The sequence below is a fragment of the Aquila chrysaetos genome, chromosome Z (genome assembly GCF_900496995.4).
Source record: "Aquila chrysaetos chrysaetos chromosome Z, bAquChr1.4, whole genome shotgun sequence".
NCBI classification, from domain to species: Eukaryota; Metazoa; Chordata; class Aves; order Accipitriformes; family Accipitridae; genus Aquila; species Aquila chrysaetos.
Window position 1 is genome coordinate 33045993 of NC_044030.1, and position 17478 is coordinate 33063470.

Consider the following 17478-nt stretch of genomic DNA (forward strand, 5'->3'; position numbering starts at 1 on the left):
AGGGTATCCTTACATACTGCAACAAGAGCTTCTGAGTCACAGAGGTCAAGCACTGATCTCTGCAAAAGGCAAGTATTTCAGCAAAGAAAGGCAGGGTACCGGGTACCATGCAAAGCTATCTGGCCAGACTCTCAGTGGTGCTACTCAAGAATATGCACACTGAGACCTCCTGAGAATCTGCACCCATCCTTTACAATAGCATCGGGGGGGGGGGGGGGGGGGGGGGGGGGGGGGGGGGAGCAAATTACAGTACTGCTCAGCAGATGATCCTATTCCCAAGGGAGTCCAAGAGCCTTAGTCATTCACAACAGGATCACCTTTCTCTCTTGGCCTCCGAAATGTGCATTTTCACATGGGTGCCTGGGATGCCTAGAATTTATAAAGCAATGGAGCAAAACGGTGTTAATTAAAACTTGAGCAGAACCTGACAAATTCTCAGTAAACTAATCTGCGCGCCTCAGCAGTCTGACTCTGACTAAGAGTGCTCCAAGCTCAACAAATGTTTAATGACTAAAAAAACGCAGTGAAAAACTGTTTGCTAAGCCCAGATGAGACTTAAAAAATATACCCTAAACCGTTTAAATAGAGAATAAATAATGAAAAAAAAATTATCATTTCTGCAGTTCACTTTTTGACTTTTCGTATTGCTTGAAATCATCTCCTCTGCAATGACTTTGAAGAGGAATTATCCAGTTTCTGTGTCAAAGCTGGGAAATGCATTTTACAGGAATAATTTCATTTTGAGCTCAGGAATTTAACTGCAGTCTACAGCAACCAGAATATTTTAAAAGCCAGGGAAAAAAAGTTAAATGCCATCTCTTTGCCTTTTAAAGCACTGCACTCCATAATCACAAGAGGTTTGCTGGACATGTTCCAGCCTGCCTTCAAAAAGCTCACCTAGACAACCCCGCCTTGACAGTCAAGCAGGGCCCATTTACAAATCTGCACATTTTTTTTGTTTCTGCTGCATGCTTCCTAACACCATTATCTAAACCAGCGCAAGTTTTCTTCTCAAATGTGCATTCAGCATTCCCCGAATGAATTTCTTCTACTCTCTCTTCTGCTTGTTTGTTTTAAACCACCAGAGCACAATGAACAGCTGCAGGTATCTCCTGGCTTTGTTTCCCCTCCATGAGCTGTTGATGTACCACGCTTGATTAATTCAAACAATCTCTCCCAATGAGCACTATTATGCACTTGTCTACACTGAGTCTCCTAACCCACTATGCTGCACCACATCACTTTGGCTCCAGCAGAAGAAGGCATCACGCTTCTTCAAGAAGAGGACTGAACGTTTGCTCCATTGTAGTAAGCATGCACAACTTCTAAAGCCCCAGCACTTGGGAAGCACTGACAGTTTCTATTCAGGACTCTGCAGTTTTTACTGACGTTCCCAGGGGTAGGGGCCAACCTCCTGGCTTCTAGCATGGAGTGGTCACTCTCAGTGGCAGGTGCCAGACGTGTGCATGTCCCAATATCACACATGGAAACAGTCCCATCTGGTTTTGCTGCTGGGCTGCAGCTGCAAGGATCAATTTGCTCTAATACCTCCCGGCATCTGAGAGTGCAACATCTTCGTTACAGCCAATGGTGAGCACAACACCGGCAAAGCTGTTGCATTGTGGTCCTCAGTGGGGGAGGCAAGTCATGCAGCGCCTGTTAACATCCTTCTCTCTTAGATCACTCCCTGACCTGCCCACTAAACTGGCAGTTCAATAAGTTAGATTAATTGACTTGGACCCTTTGGGAAGTCTGGCAGAACACAAATCCACTCAGGTCGTAATTTTTTTGATGTGTGGCCCTTCGACTATTTGGGCTAGAAACACCAGCGCATTTCTAAACAGCCCTTGCATTGATCTTGACATTTCTTTATGCGTTAAGAATCACATCCACCAGGAAGGCTGCCCTGTGCCAGGCACAACAAAAATAACAGCAACAAACAATTTTCAACTGGCCTTTAACATTCTCTCCCAAGGTGCTCTGCAGGAAAGGCTAGTTTGGTTGTCCTCCGCATAGGGGAAGGGTGAGGCAAAACGGGACAGACCAGTCCGAGCTCACCCAGCAGGCCATAATCAAACCTGAGATTAAAACCCAGGGTGTTAAGTAACAGGTGAGCCAGCAATCTCTGCAGAGCCATGATGCTGCCCAGGCAAGAGGGGCTAGGAAGCAAGAAAATTATTTCTACATCATCTTTCTACTCCCTGTGCCTGAAGACTGCTGGCCACCCTGAGGGTCTGTGGCACAAACAGGGGGCTTTCAGGTACGGAAAGCTCTACTCATGGTGGTCTGTCCCTGTCCTGCGCTCCACTCTGAAAGCCTGGCACAGGGTACGCAGGAGCTGCAAGGCAGGCTGGTTCCCTGTGGGTGGAGGGTAGGATCTGCCACAGCTGAGGCAGCCCTGTGCTGGCCTCCAGGCATGGAGTAACCAGGACAGCATCAAACCCTGGCCCACAGTGAGGACACGTCTGTCCCCTTCTCCAGTCTGCATCAGCTTCTTCCACCTATATGTGAGCTAAAGCAGGAAAACGGAGAGCTGAGAAGAATCTCTTCCTGAAGAGAAAAGGCAAAGTGCTTTGTCACTAGCAGAGAAATTGCAAACACCTATCTGTGCACACCAACAAGGAAACTCCTGGAAGGGGGAGTATCAGGGCACGATACATCATAAGGCTCTACATAGCAGCTAAGTGAGAGCGTATAGTTAAAAACTACACAGAGGCCCTTTGTCTTTAAATTACAATGCTAATGGCTGACATCTACAGCAGCCTCCTCCACAAATAAATTTAAAGCCCAGGTAGTCATTCCAACTGGGTAATGCCTAATCTCCCTGACCGCAGAGACAGCATGGGTTTGGATACTCCCCAGCCTGCTAACTCAGGAGAATACTCTTTGCTTGGAAGGAAGCAAACAAATTATTCCAATGCTGTCACCCCAGCATTGCCAGCGGTTTCCAGGTTTCATTCCTTTGCACTCGTGGGTCCAGAGTCAATGCAATAACAATAAGCAACAGTGACTATTTACTATAGCACCTGCTGCTAAGTACCAGTACCAACATGCTCTGCATTGTCAGGAAACCAGTGTTCCCAGCACCCTAGGCTCTAACCAGCCTTCTGCAGCTGCCTGTTTGCACAGCTTTTCTCACAGCTACAGCTTGCATTCTCAGCACTGCAGCATTTGTCCAGTTACTTTTCCCACCCACCACATAAATAAAGTGACAAGTGACTTGAGAGATGAAAGCCACGTGCCGATGGGAGGAGATAAATGGGGAAGAGACAGTAAATATGTCACAGCGCTCTACCCCTCCCCCAGCTCCTTCAGAAACAGAACAACACAAAAAAGTCCCGATGCTTCAATTGCTAAATGATAAATTAACAAAGCAAAGCAAAGCAGGAGCAAAGACATCTCCCACAATCTGCACAGAAACAGCAAAATATACAATAGAAAATGTCACTAACACCCCATTCAGGCAGATGCACTTATTTTTTGTGAATGACAGGTTATTAAATGAAAAAATTTTGACCACCGGTACTTTGCTGCATGGCTGTTCCCCTAGCTGTCATTTCCACCCTAAGTGACCTTCTGCTTAATGCTGGGTGTTTCTGGCCTGTAGTCCTTCCTCTCCGAGACATTGCGTTTCACCTTGGCACTAACTGGAGACTCCTGATTCAATGAGGGACTCGAGTGGGATTTCTTCAGTCCTGGCGCATCATTCTCTCCTCCACTCAGCAGCTCCTTCACCCCTTCTTTCAGGAGGCCAACGTAAATCTCATAGCGATTTTTCTGGGAAATGAAAAGAAAGGCCCAAATCAGTCTGGAAGAAATTCAGCAGAATCGCTTGAGTCTGGGTAACTTAATCACTTCTGCTGGCCTTGAAAGCCAGGAACCTCATATGGTTGCGAACAATGGTGCCTGATGTGGACATGAACAATGGTGGCTAACATAAATTACACTGTACAAAAAGGATTTCAGGCAGGCTGAGCCCAGGGGTGCTGTGCAATTAGAGGCACTCAGTTCTGCCACACACAAATCCTGGTGCTCTGCTGAACAGTGGCTCCCAGCTAGTCGGAGCGCATGGTGATTCCCAAGTAACACCACCAAGTGAAAGCTTGCTGACCTTCGTCACGCTGAGTCATATTCTGTGCTCACACATATTGAGACATTATGTGCCCCACACAGGCAGGGAAATAAAGTGCAGCAAACTGAGGGACAACAAAAATCCTGCTCTGGTTGGCTACAGCTCTCCCCTGTGACCCTGTACTCCCGCCAGCAGGTACTGCTTTCATTGCTTCAGACCTCGAGGGAGAAACCAAAGCAGGGTCCTGCTAAGCTCAGACTGTACCAGCTTGGCCACCACTGAGCCCGTGAGAGGATGCTCTGCAAGGCCAGACCTTAACAAAAAGGAACAGATGAGAAGCCTATGACAGCAGCACAGCATGTTCCCCTGACAGGGCCACTCAAGGTGAATGAAGAAGGTTGCTCTCTGTCCAGACACTTGTATTTTCCAGCTGGAAAAAGTTCACTTTACTATGCCCCATGCCCGCTTTTTCTGTTCCTTGTCTGGAGCAGAGCTTTCCCTATCCAACAGGAAGATTTCACTTTGTGTGCCACAAGTATGTCTTTCTGCACAGAACAACTCAGCAACCAGCAAAATGAGGGTACAGGTAACAGAAGATCCCTGCAGGCCCTCAAAACCAGAAGCTGGGGCAGGAGAACCTGAGAACAGAGCAACCCACCTCCTGGGATTTGTTTAATAACCTGCCCCTGACATATCCACTAAAGACATGGTGCAAGCTTTGTAATTAAAGTGATCTCAGTCAGCTGGGGGCCAGGGAAGGAGGACTTAAAACATCTGCACCGATTGTTAATTTGTATTTCCAAGTGGGAAAACAGCTGCCAAACTATTATGTTCCTGACAGAGGAAAAGGTGTTTAAGAAAAGTTCTTCCAATTTATAATAAAATAATAAAGTTCTGGTAACAACACTTAATTCAAGGCCAGGAAGTCAAAAAGCTGGGTAAATGTTTTGAAGTGTGGAATATAAAGGAAAAAAAAAAGCAGAGAACGTGACTGGGTTTCCAAAGAGTCCTTTGAATAAACAAAACCTCATAGAGGAAGATCATAAAAGAATCCACCTAAAAATTAAACAAAAAAGCATTCTTATCAATTCCATATCTGGAGCTCCAGCTCCACAATGTGAGAGACAAACACATGAAGCAGGTAAGATGTGTTGTTCAATAAAAAAAGGAAATGGAGAAACAGCAAGCAGAATCCTGATGATGCACCAGACTGATGAATGATTCATCACACAATGAACGGGACACCTCTGCAAAAAAGGAGGCAAGCCAGTGCTCTAAGCCTGGGATCAGCATAATATTCATGATGGGAGAGAGGGTCTTCACTGCCATACAGACTTTGGTGTTTTGTTGGTCCAGTAAACCCCACCAGGGTCACAAGACCCAGCAATCAGAATGGATATCCAGGACCAGCTTCTGTGCTGCATGTCTGCCAATGGCCATTTTGCCCTGGATTTGTGGGCCCATGATTCCTATCGCAATTAAGCAAATGCCTTTGGAAGTTTCTATTTTTATTTCAGTTGCAACAAACTTGCTCTTTCAGTGATCTGACATTTAAAGGTAGGTATTAAAGCTGGTGGTAATTTTTCCTTAAAAGAAATTAATCTGGAAAATTCTGTCAAGAAAATAAAACCATGAAAGTTAAAACGATTCAAAGGCTTCTGCAATATTATCTCTGAAGACTGAATGCACATAATAAGGAGGAGATGAGGTAGCCACCCATCAAATTTCTGGCTTCACTTCTCACCTGACAGCACTCAAAAGATCTCTCTCAAACCATAAATTCGCTGCAATGAGCAACCATCATCTGGAGCTGTACCTCCTCAGAGAGCAAGCAAAGAGAAATGTTCCTTCCTTAGTGTCTACAAGCAAAGATACCAGCAAGAAGAAACACTCCTGGCTGCATCCTTGAACAAGGACCAGGCATCTCCTGGTTCACCTCCCCTCAGCAGGAAACACCATCTCACTTGTCTTTCATCAGGAACAAGAATGAAAGGACACCGGTGGGTGAACAAAAAGGAATTGCAAGGGCCTACAGAAAAGGAATCTGGCTTCTTTGCTCCTAATGGGACTACACTGCTTCCGTTGGGACTTGCAGGCCCTTTTGGTGTGCTTCTGGAGATGTATCAGTACGGCCCTTTGTACACAGATGCAAGGTCTGGTCTGCAGTCTCAGCCTGAAAGAGCCAAGTACAAAAGACTGCCCCACCTGCCTCTTGCCCTTTTGCTTTGACCCCATGCAGCAAAGTCTGTCACCAGCTCCTGCTGGACCCTGACCGGACTTTGTTCTGAAGGGAAGGTGAGAAAACTCCAAAACCAGAGGAAAGTTTCCATTCAGGATTTTCCTATAGCTCACTTTTTTTTTTTTTTTACTGCCTATTGATAGTTCAACATGGCCTGCAAAATCAAAATAAGTGTGAAAGTAACACAGCATTGCACAGCAGCACCTTGAATCACCAGCTTTCACACTCAACTGAAGTTGCTGCCACTGCTTTTCTGCCTAGACAGGCATTCCTGCAGTGCTGATCACATACCTGAACTGCACGGTTTGATTGCTCTTCAAGGCTCTCACTAGGGAAGAAGGCATCTTTTGTTTCCTGGGCTGTACTGGTTCTGCTTTGTACTGAGGTACCTAAGGAATATTTCTCTAAAGACCACCATGATAAAATTGACAGAAAACAGAAAAAACCCACAATGATCTCCTTCTCCATCAATCTTTCTAAAATCATCTAACACTCCAGTCTACATTTCATCCTAACTCACCACGCTTCTAGAAGTGATAGAAAATAAACTTTGTGTCAAGGACCCAAAGCCACAAAACTCTTCGCTCTCCCAAGTTGCACAAGACCCCTTACAGTGTGAAAGTGTGTGGCTTGCTCTGTACATGCGAGTGCTGTGCTCAAAACTGACAGTGTGCCATCGATCACAACCCTCTGATCTTGATTGTTCAGCCAGTTTCCAAACCACCTTACTGTCCATTTCCTAGTCCACCACACTTTATCAGCTTGTCTACAAGGATGTTAGAGAGACAATGTCAAAATTCTTGTTAAAGTCAAGAACAAACAACATCCACTGCTCTCCCCTCACCCATCACACCAGACGTCTCATTGTAAAAGGCTCATGTTGGTCAGGCATGGTTTCCTCTTCATAAAGCCATGTTGAGTACTCACAATCACCTTCTTGTCTTAAAGTGTTTGGAAGTGATTTCCAGGAGAATTTGGTCCATCACCTTCCCACAGACAGAGAAGCAACTGACCAGCCTGTAGTTCTCTGGACCTTCCTCCTTGCCTCTCTTGAAGACAGGAATGATGTTTGCTTTCCACTAGTCCTCAGGGACCTCCCCTGACCACCATAACCTTTCAAAGGTAATCAAGAGTGGCCTTGCATCGACATCATCCAGCTCCCTCAGCACTCATGGGTGCATCCCATCAGATCCTGCGGACTTGTGTATGACCAGTTTAGGTATTCCCTAACTTTATCATCCTTCACCAAGGGTAAGCCTTCCTTGCTCTAGATTTTCCCACTGGGCTTATGTATTTGTGACTGCTGAAGGCTTGTCTTACCAGCAGAGACCCAGACAAAGAAGACATTGAGTACCCTGGCCTTTCCCTGTTCTTTGTAACCAGGTCCCCTGCCCCATTATGGGCCCCAGCTAGGGCCCATATTCTCCCTAGTTGTCTTGCTGTTAACATACCCGTAGAAACCTTTCTTCTTGCCCTTCACATCTTTTGCCAGATTCAACTCCACATGGGCTTTGGCTTTCCTAAATGCAATCCTACATGCTTGGACAGTATCTCTATTCCTCCTGTGTCACCTGCCACTGCTTCTACCTCCTGCACACTTCCTTTTTTATGGTGGAGTTTTGCCAGGAGCAACTTGTTCATCCATGAAGGCCTTCAGCCATCTTTGCTTGGTTTCTTGCTTGTCAGGGTGAACCATTTCTGAGCTTAAAGGAGGTGATCCTTGAAAAGTTACCAGCTCTCCCAAAGCCCTCTTCCCCCCAAGGCCATGTCTAATGGGATTCTTCCAAGCAGTTCCCTGAACAGGCAAAAGTCAGCTCTCCTGAAGTGTAGGGTTGTGATCCTACTTTTTACTTTGACCCCGCCTTTCAGGATTATGAAGTCCAACATCTCATGGTCACTGTTGCCATGGTTGACCCTGACCTTCATATCCCCCACCAGTTCTTCCTAGTTTCTAAGTGAGAGGTCCAGGAAAAGTGCCTCTCCTTGTCTGCTCCTCGGTCACCTGTGTTAGGAAGTTGTTGTCAATGCACTCCAGAATGTGCTGGATTGCTTGTGCCCTGCTGTGTTGTCCCTCCAGCAGATACAGGGGTGGCTGAAGTTCCCCCATGAGGACCAGGGCCTGCAAACACAAGGTTTCTTCCAGTTTTTTGAAAAAGGCCTAGCAGACAGCCACCACAACAATACCCATCTTGGTGTGCCCGCTAATCCTGACCCACAAGCTCTCAGCTGGCTCATCACCCTTCCTTAGACAAAGTTTCATATGTGCCTGCTACTCACTCCCATAAAGGGTGACTCCCCCTCCTTGCCATCCCTGTCTGTCCTTTCTAAAAAGCCTGTATCCACTCATGACAGCACTCCAGTCATGTAAGCTATCCCATTATCTCACTTTAGCCCTGTTTTATTGATAATGTAGTCTCTCCTGTTCACGTTATAGTGTACCCTTTGCTTGCCAGCCCTGTCCACCACTTCCTCTTTTGATTGTTGGTCAGATCATTTCAGGTATGTGGGATGTGGAAGAACAAACTGGCCAACTGTGTTGCCTGTACAAAACAGTATCAAAACATCTATGCAAGGCATCTCAAGCTCACCGTATGCAATGCAGCCCAGAGCTACAGCAAAGTTAAAGCCAACACAGCAGTTACAACCTTCTGCAGAAGCAAAAGTACACAACCAGTCAAGCCCAGGAGTAAAAAGAGCTCCTCCAAAAGAAACTCATATAACACATGGCGGGGGGCTTACAGTTGTGGAGGCTTGCGTTGCCTACAGCGTCTCCTCTGGTGGCCTCTCTGACTTTTGTCTTATCTGCTCTTTCTCTTCTACAGACTATGGATTGTCCTTGCCAGGCAGTGGCTATCCAGAGTAGGATCCTTTCAGAGCCAAGGCAACATTGACTCACAGTTCTGGGGGTAAAAGCTCAAAGGTGCAGCCATGAAAAACACCGGGCACCTGCTGGGTTGTCAATCCCCTCCCACATAGCCCTACAATGTGGCAGACACCATGATGGATAAAACATGCTGTCAGATACTCAGAACAATCTCCTAACACAGCTGCCTAAGTTGCATCACTCAATCCTGTGATCTTTAATTCTACCCTTTTCCTGCTTGTACTGACATCCAGCTCACTGGTACACAACACAGATGGCTCTGATGAGGCATGCCTATGACAATTTTAGAAGAGCAGTTCCTTCAGAACATACAATGGAAGACAATTATCATGATCTGCATTACTGCTGAATGCAGTCATTCCGTAAAGATTGAGGTGCCAACACACTAGGCAACACATAGTATTACAATACGAGACAGCTCCTGCCTGAAGACCTTACCATCTCTTCAAATAGATATATCAGGCAAGGATGGAGGGTCTCATTTTTATCCTCCATTTTACAGATGAGGAGCTAAATTCATGGCTAAGGTTAGAGGAAATCCTTATCAGAAAGAGGAGCTACATCCCAGCTTCTGGGATTGCTGTGACAGACCTGTCTAACAAGAACATACTCCTTGGTGAAGTAAGGTGAAAAATGCAGAACTTTAGGACTGTACCCCAAGTATAAGACCAGCTGCTCCATTCGCAGTAAAGTAAAAGTAATAATGTTTCCCATACCTACCTCAAACTCCAGATAGTGGTCTTTCAGTTTGTAATCATCTACTTCCTTGCCTTTGAGCTTCTTGTCAGGAGGATAGGAGCGATGCTCGGCAAGCTCAGTGGAGATCTGCTTCAACTTAGCTTCATGGGACTTCAGCTGTTCATCCTTCAGAAATACATTAGGCACTTAAGTGACTAAATTATTTATCTAAAATATTCGATAAGCAAAGGAAAATAGAGAGATGTCTGTACAATAACACCAAGTAGTTTCTTTTTCTTTCTCTCCTTCTTTCCTTTTCTAATTTTAATTAGATTGATAAGGTCTGTTATCCTAGAGCTCTGTCCCCAACAGCTCTCTCAAAGGCACCCAAGAAAAGTGGCTAAGTTTGCAGAAAAACTCAGCAGCTTGCAGATGCCACCGGGAAGGATAGCAAACCTGTCATCCCTCGCCCTGCTGAGAGCACCAGAAGCAGCTTGCTGCAGAGCATTCCTGACAACATGACACTTCTGCTTTAATACATTTTTTAGCAAATTAATTAAGGCTGTTGTGTATGTAGTCAGACCAAGGGCAGAATGAGACAGGCAAAGACCCTGCCTCAGGTCTTCGCAATGTAAAAATAGTTCCTTCTAGGACAGAAAGGACATGGAGTCAGGGCCTTTCCTTCCATTTCTGCACTACCAAACGCTCTCTGGTTTCCATTTGTTCAGAACAATACAACGCATCCAGAAGAGGAAGGGCTGTCCAATCCCCCAAAGGTATCTCGTTTTGCTAAGCTGCTACCAGCTTGTATCCCACTGTGCAGTTGGATAAAGTGAGGAGCTGCTACTCCCCCTTTCTAGGCAATTTCCTTTATCATAATCCCAGGCCCACTCACTTCCTCCAGTCCATCTGTCAGCTAACCTTCCCTCAGCTCAGAAGGTTTCCAGCTCCTGCAGCATGGCCTTCTGGCCATTTCTAGGCTTGGATCTGAAATTATGTTTGAATTAGGTAAATCCAAAATATAGACATGAACATGCAGATCTCAGTGACTTAGCCAAAGTCGTAACAGCAGGTAGTACCCAGCTCAGCTCCCGTGTATGTACCTAGCCTCAGAGGAGGGGATAGCTGCCAGTAGTTGTCCCCCAGTGGTGTGGCTGCGCAGCTTGCAGCTTCAAGCCTAGCTTCGACTTGCCTGCACTGCACTGTGACTCACACCAGGGACGGAGCCTCCCAGCTCACTGAGCTGAAGCTGCAGAAGAGAGCAGAAAGGGGGAAAACTTGTACAGAGGATCATAGTTGAGCTCCAGCTAATCTTGCGTTTCAACTCTTTTGCAAGAGAACCGAAGAAAGAAACATGTGGGATAATTTGCCTCCGCCTATACATGGCAGGGCTTGAACCACTCGCTATTGGCTGCCAAAAATTCTTGTTGCTGTTAGTAACTACCCTGGATCTGCCTGCTCTCTCTATTAGTGCCCAATCACTCTTTACCTAGTGCTGAATCCCTGGTCCCAGTGACATCCTGTTGCAGTGAGTTCTACAGCCTGATGACAGCAGGTCTTTGAGCAGCTATTAATTTGGCACTTGTAATTTCCAGGGCAGCAGCCCTTTGGAGCTTTTGTGTGTGCATGCACATTCTCAGAAAAAAAGAAAAAAAACCCCGAGCGGATCTTTTCTAGACTGGTTGTTCCCTTATATATAGCTTTGCCACATCCCTCTTTGGTTGGACTAACCAAGATCAGACACTGATCTGCTTTTGAAAGCAAACTTGGTGCAATGATCTTGCACAACCTGTCATGTCCAACCTCTTTCCCTCACCCGTGTTAGGTTCTCACTGCATCCCGACTTCTGCCTGACCAAGAACAGGCCCTTTGAAGAAGTACTGTCCATCATGATTCAGCCCACAGAATCCTAAACAGCAACCACAGGGATTTGACAATTCATATTTTTTTGTCTGCCAAATGAGAAGCAGCCTGCTGGCAGCTTTTCCACACTGACGGATAAAAGCAGACATGTTTCTGCTTGCCTTTGAATTTATCTGCTTTGAACACTTAACATTCTTCTGCCTTTAGCTAAAACAGCTTATCTTATTCCACTTTTCGTGTCTCCCCTTCTTTCAGACACAAACCACAGGGCTGTGTTCTATTTTTTTCCTTTCCAGATTAAAAGGAAACAGTGAGACCAGGAAACAACGTGCTAAATGGAACAATCACACAGAACAACAATGAGTAAAAAAGCTTTTTTTGTTGACTGGGGGTAAATTATTGAAGCCCCATACAGTATTTTAAAAAAGGTATGCATGAGTAAAAGGTAAAACCACAAGGATGAGACAAGTTAATATTATTCTGTATGAGACATGTTTTAAACTTTAACCTAGAATAGAAGATGGGAAGTCAGTCACCACACTGTAAGAAGAAAGGCTACTGCCATGGAGAGCGAAAAAACAGGGGTGACATAAAAACACCACCCCCTTAGAGAAATGCAGATTTTGAGATACTGGTTTCTAAGGAGTGTTGCTAAGCTATGAAGATGGCCAAAAAATGCATTTAAGAAGCCATCCAGCATGGGCAGATGACTTCAAAATCTACAGGAGGTTACTCATAAAGTATACACCCAGCATTGGGATCTATCACCTCTGCCACTCTGTCAACCTGATCAACGCAATCAATGTTGTGTTCCTGCCAGTGCAGGAGGAATTGCAGGCATGCATCACAGCTCCCAAAGTAAACAGAGCTATGGGCACAAGCATCAGACACAGCCAGTCTGAAACAAGCAGAAGTACGTGGTTTTTCGTGCAAGAAGTAATAGAGCTGTGAAACTCCCTGCAGCAGGATGTTGTAGAAGCTAAAAGCTTATGTGATCACAAGGGGAGACCAAAGACATTCATGTTAAGAGACAGTTTATAAATATACATTAAACAGGAAATCCCTGAGCTGATAAGGGTTGGAGTCCGGAAAAGTATTGTGGGAGAAATATAATTGACGTATCAGCTTTCGCCTTTTAGCACCCCAATCAGCCAAAGACCAGGAGTACATCAATTTCATCTTAAATGAGTGGCAAAAAACACTCAAATTCAAAAAACCACCAATCAGTATTTGAAGTGTCCTCTGCAGACACATAACCATGGGATGAAAATTCTGTATCTGGTACTAGGAACACTGGTGATTATTTCTTTTCTTCAAAAATATAAACCAATTATATTCAAGTCTGCTCCTTCTCTCCCCCCACTTCAAATCTTGCATCAGGAAACGAGCAGAGATTTACTGTGCAAGCCTGCTTCTCCTAGGAATGCTAGTGGCGACAGCCACAGAACAATGCCAAGGACCACTGTCCGCTTTCCAGCCAGCCAGAGAAATCGCCATCCCTTATCCTCTATATAAAAACAGCTCACCTGAGATAGCTTCGTTGTGGTGGCTGGCAGGAGCGGGCGACTGAACTTCTTCTGAGAGCCAATTGCCGCTGGAAATGGCGGTGCAGAGAAGACAGCAGCCACACAGTTAATCTTATTGATCCAAGTCTGCATTTCTTCTTGGCTCCTGGGGAAGAAACATGTATTAAGTACCTGCTGACTCAGCCTCCTCTACCTCTTTTCCACCCCTTCAATGGCATTTTAAAAGTGAGAATAACCAGAACTGGACAAGTCTTAAGAGTCTGCTCAGTCTTCTGGTCTATGTTTGCAAGTGATTAGTGTCAGGTGTCTCAGTCACAGGCTGGCTCGTGATTAGGTCCGTAACTCACCCTAGCACGCATCTTTTCCTAATCCAATTCAAATGACACAGGCAACAGAGCCAACCAATGCCCTGATTCAGACATATGTCCTAAGGTCTCAGCTGTGCTGGACACCACAGATCTCTAGGAGGTTTCTACATGGATCTCAGTAGAAAAGGGCTCACGCACAGGACGGATGGACAGGTTTTTAATGTCAGAAGCAAAAGGCAGGTCATCTGTTCTGTCTGGATATCACAGCCTGAAGAACTTAATCAAATTATTCTTGTATTAAGTAGTAAATTTGTTTCTGACCAAAGCGTATCTTCTAGAAAGACATCCGCCTAGGACCTGATGACATCAGGAGACAGACAATCCAAGGCTGCTTTTGGTCATTTGTTTCAATGATTAATCACCCTGACTGTTAAAAGTTTGTGCCTTGTTTCCAAATTGAATTTCCTGCATCTTCAGCTTCCAGCTGCTGCATCTTGTTATGCCTTTCTCAGCTAGATCAAAAAGCCTCTTAAAACCTGATGTTTCTTTCTCATGAACTACTTGTGCACTCTAATCAAATCACTACTTAATCTTATTTCTGATCAAATAAACAGATTGAAACTCTTAAGCCTCTGCTTTAACCTGTCCAGGCATGAATTTACCCCTCCTTCAGCACTACTTTTTTTTCCACAATTGGCACAAATCAGAAGAGAGCACTTACTGGGCTTGGAAAAGCAGGACCCTCCAATCTGCTGTTTTAAGCTTGAGGACATTGGGTTTCTTCTCATAGTCTGTTGCCTTGGATGCCAGCGCATGATGCACACTAACGGCATTCTTCAGATCTTCCTCCGACAAAGCCTTTTCTGGCTTGTATTCATCCTGCAGGAGTTAACAAGAAAAATGGCATCCAATTTCTCCATGTGCTACTCCTTTTTCCTCAACTGTCCTGGTTTCAGCTGGGATAGAGTTAATTGTCTTCCTAGTAGCTGGTACAGTGCTATGTTTTGAGTTCAGTATGTGAAGAATGTTGATAACGCTGATGTTTTCAGTTGTTGCTCAGTGGTGTTTAGACTAAAGTCAAGGATTTTTCAGTTTCTCAAGCCCAGCCAGTGAGAAAGCTGGAGGGGCACAAGAAGTTGGCACAGGACACAGCCAGGGCAGCTGACCCAAAGTGGCCAACGGGGTATTCCATACCATGGGATGTCCCATCTAGTATAGGAACTGGGAAGTGGGGGCGGGGGATCCCCGCTCGGGGACTAACTGGGTGTCAATCGGCGGGTGGTGAGCAATTGCACTGTGCATCATTTGTACATTCCAGTCCTTTTATTATTGCTGTTGTCATTTTATTAGTCTTATCAGTATCATTATTCGTTTCTTCTTTTCTGTTCTATTAAACCATTCTTATCTCAACCCATGAGTTTTACTTCTCTTCCCAATTTTCTCCCCCATCCCACTGGGCGTGGGGGGGAGTGAGTGAGCAGCTGCGTGGTGCTTAGTTGCTGGCTGGGGTTAAACCGTGACATCGACCTAGGGAAAAACCTTGTTCCATAGTCATGGATATTATTAAAGTGTATGAACTGCATACAACCTGACTTGAGCACATGTGGTTTCTACTACCTTTAACATCTTTTCCTTTCTCTTTCTTTCTCTTTTCTGATCTCTTTGCAAGGGAGAGAAGTAGTTCCACTACCTGCTTGACAGGAAACAGGGTAAACAGGGAGTATTTGACTATCACAACAACTGTGGACTATTTGTTTTCATTTCAGGAATCCTTCATGGCTAGCTCCCCACCTCCACTGGTTCCTGCTTGGGTTCTCAGCCTCCAGTGCTCGATTTTTATTTTTCTCAAACAACTACCTTTGTATGCCCTCCTAGGTAGGCCCTCACACAGTAGAGAAGCCTTCTTATCAGTCTCCACAGAGCAAATACAGCAACCTCCTTTAAATCTCTCTGCTCAGCATCTGCAAATGGCAAGCACAGCACCGTCCAGGTTTTTGACACAATAACAGTACCACTCCTAACACCAAATGACAAAAGGGAGTCAAACTCCTCTGTGTTGCAAGTGTCAGCCTAGGAGCAGTCTTTGACCTCCTGAGTGATAGAAGCTGAATGAGGACACAGTCATGGTGTAGCCACAAGTTCAGTTTAAAGCCCACCTGACTATAAATAGCTTGGGAAAGCCAGGAGCTTTTTCAAGGAAAAGTCACTTGCTAGCAATGCTGCGTACGCAGTTTCTGAAAGAGAGGCCAAAGGAGTCTGCAACTGACTCCATTTCTCCCCCTTAGTACATCACAGAAATCAGTCTCATCTGAAACACCCACCGAGGGAAAGGGTGTGACAGCTGCAAAACAGAGGAATAATTCCCTGCAGGCATGATAACTATTGATCCCTCCACTTGAACACAAGATGGTGTTTAGCAGGCACCAGAGTGCAGGATGCAGAGCATGTGCAGGGACAGCACTAGCTTAAACACCTAGAGAGGCACCCACCCTGGAGAAGAGTTGGTTAGCGTGCATGAATTGGTTTATAGGGCTTATCTGTCAGCACACACACCAGGGTTGCAGCCAGAAGCAACTACACTACTGCCGAAGGCATCTGTGCCCTCGGCCAGGCTGGGTTTGGTTGGTGCTCTCCAGAATTAGTTTCAAGGGATGGGGAGTCACCAGCTGTGGTGACCACCTCCCAGCAGGGAGGACAAAGTGTCCTGCTTCTCTGCCACACCTCATCCTTCCTCACAGACATCCAGCCAGTGCAGGCCCAGAACTTGCTGCTCCTCAAGACACAGCTAACCAGCTCAAGATGCAGCTAACCAGCAATACTGTCACAGCACGACCTCCACTTGGGGCCAGACAAGGGCATAATCCACCACAGACCTGGCAGGCCTAGCAGAAAGGCAGAGCACTGCTGCATGTGTCACCAAAGGGTAGCCTTCAACCTAAACATCTGTGACATAAGGAGTTTTGAAAGTCTGGTAGTGAGCGAAGCTGCGTCCTTCCTCTCTCATAGCTTGAGTCCCAGCAAGCTTTGGAGGGATCTCCACATCATGATGGACTTTGGCTACTCCCACGAAGGGCACTCACTAAACCTTCCTCAGGGAAGATCTGAGAAAGTCCCTAGCCGAAGGACAAAAACTGGAGGAGGCTGTCCAACATCTGGCCCAGCCCCATCTTCAAGATGAAGGAAGCAAGCCCGAAGGTCAAGTCCCTTCCTTCACCGGTTCAAAAGCTGATTTATTTGATGGTAGTCTGGGGGGAAATGACAGGCTCCACTGTCCAGGAAGACTGGGAAAAATTCAGGGCCAGGAAATGGATTTAGACAGACTTCAGAAACATGATATTCTGGCTTTCCTCAAGTTACTGCCTAGATACAGTGTCAGCTATCGCCTTGCCTGTTGCCTCCTAGCTACCTCTGTGAGATGCATCCAACGTCCACAACCCTCTCTGGTGTCTAAACCTGTTCCAGAAGAACTCCACACTTGGGCAGTCTCAGAAGCAGTCCTGGCTGAGAACCCCTCCTTACCGACAGAGAGCATTCATGATAATCCCTGCTAATCCCACTGGATCAGATGGCTGCAATCTACCTTGACAGCTGGGGCTCTGCCAGCTTCCCCAAAGGCACTGATGAGCATACCGGAAATGTCTCCAGGTCGTTGGCCAGCCTCAGAGAAAGCTGGAAGGACACGAATGTGCTGTCAAAATTCCTCCTCTAAGGCCTCCAACTGTTTTCAGCTGGCAGGGAATGCTAGGGCAGCAGGAACATCCGTATCTCCCATGCCATCAAGGACAGCAAGTGTTCTGATATGCTGGTGTCAGCATGGAGGTTGAGCTGAAATGGAAGGCAGCTCACTAAAGTTAGACCAAGACAGTGGCAAGAAATATATGAGGAGCCAGAAAGGAACTGTGACCTCT

General features: G+C 45.9%; 1 protein-coding gene across 7 annotated transcripts in view; it reads right to left on the reverse strand.

Annotated features, from left to right (window-relative positions):
• Nucleotides 1–258: 258 nt before the first annotated feature.
• PSD3 (pleckstrin and Sec7 domain containing 3) overlaps nt 259–17478 on the reverse strand; it is a 107739-nt gene continuing 90519 nt past the window's right edge. For all 7 annotated transcript variants that reach the window (XM_030003268.1, XM_030003266.2, XM_030003269.1 and 4 more), the window contains 4 exons: nt 14292–14449; nt 13263–13407; nt 9916–10059; nt 259–3777 (listed from right to left, as the gene is read on the reverse strand). In XM_030003268.1, the coding sequence (XP_029859128.1) occupies nt 3565–3777; nt 9916–10059; nt 13263–13407; nt 14292–14449 (660 nt within the window). In that variant the 3' untranslated portion in view covers nt 259–3564. The remainder of the gene's footprint in view (nt 3778–9915; nt 10060–13262; nt 13408–14291; nt 14450–17478) is intronic.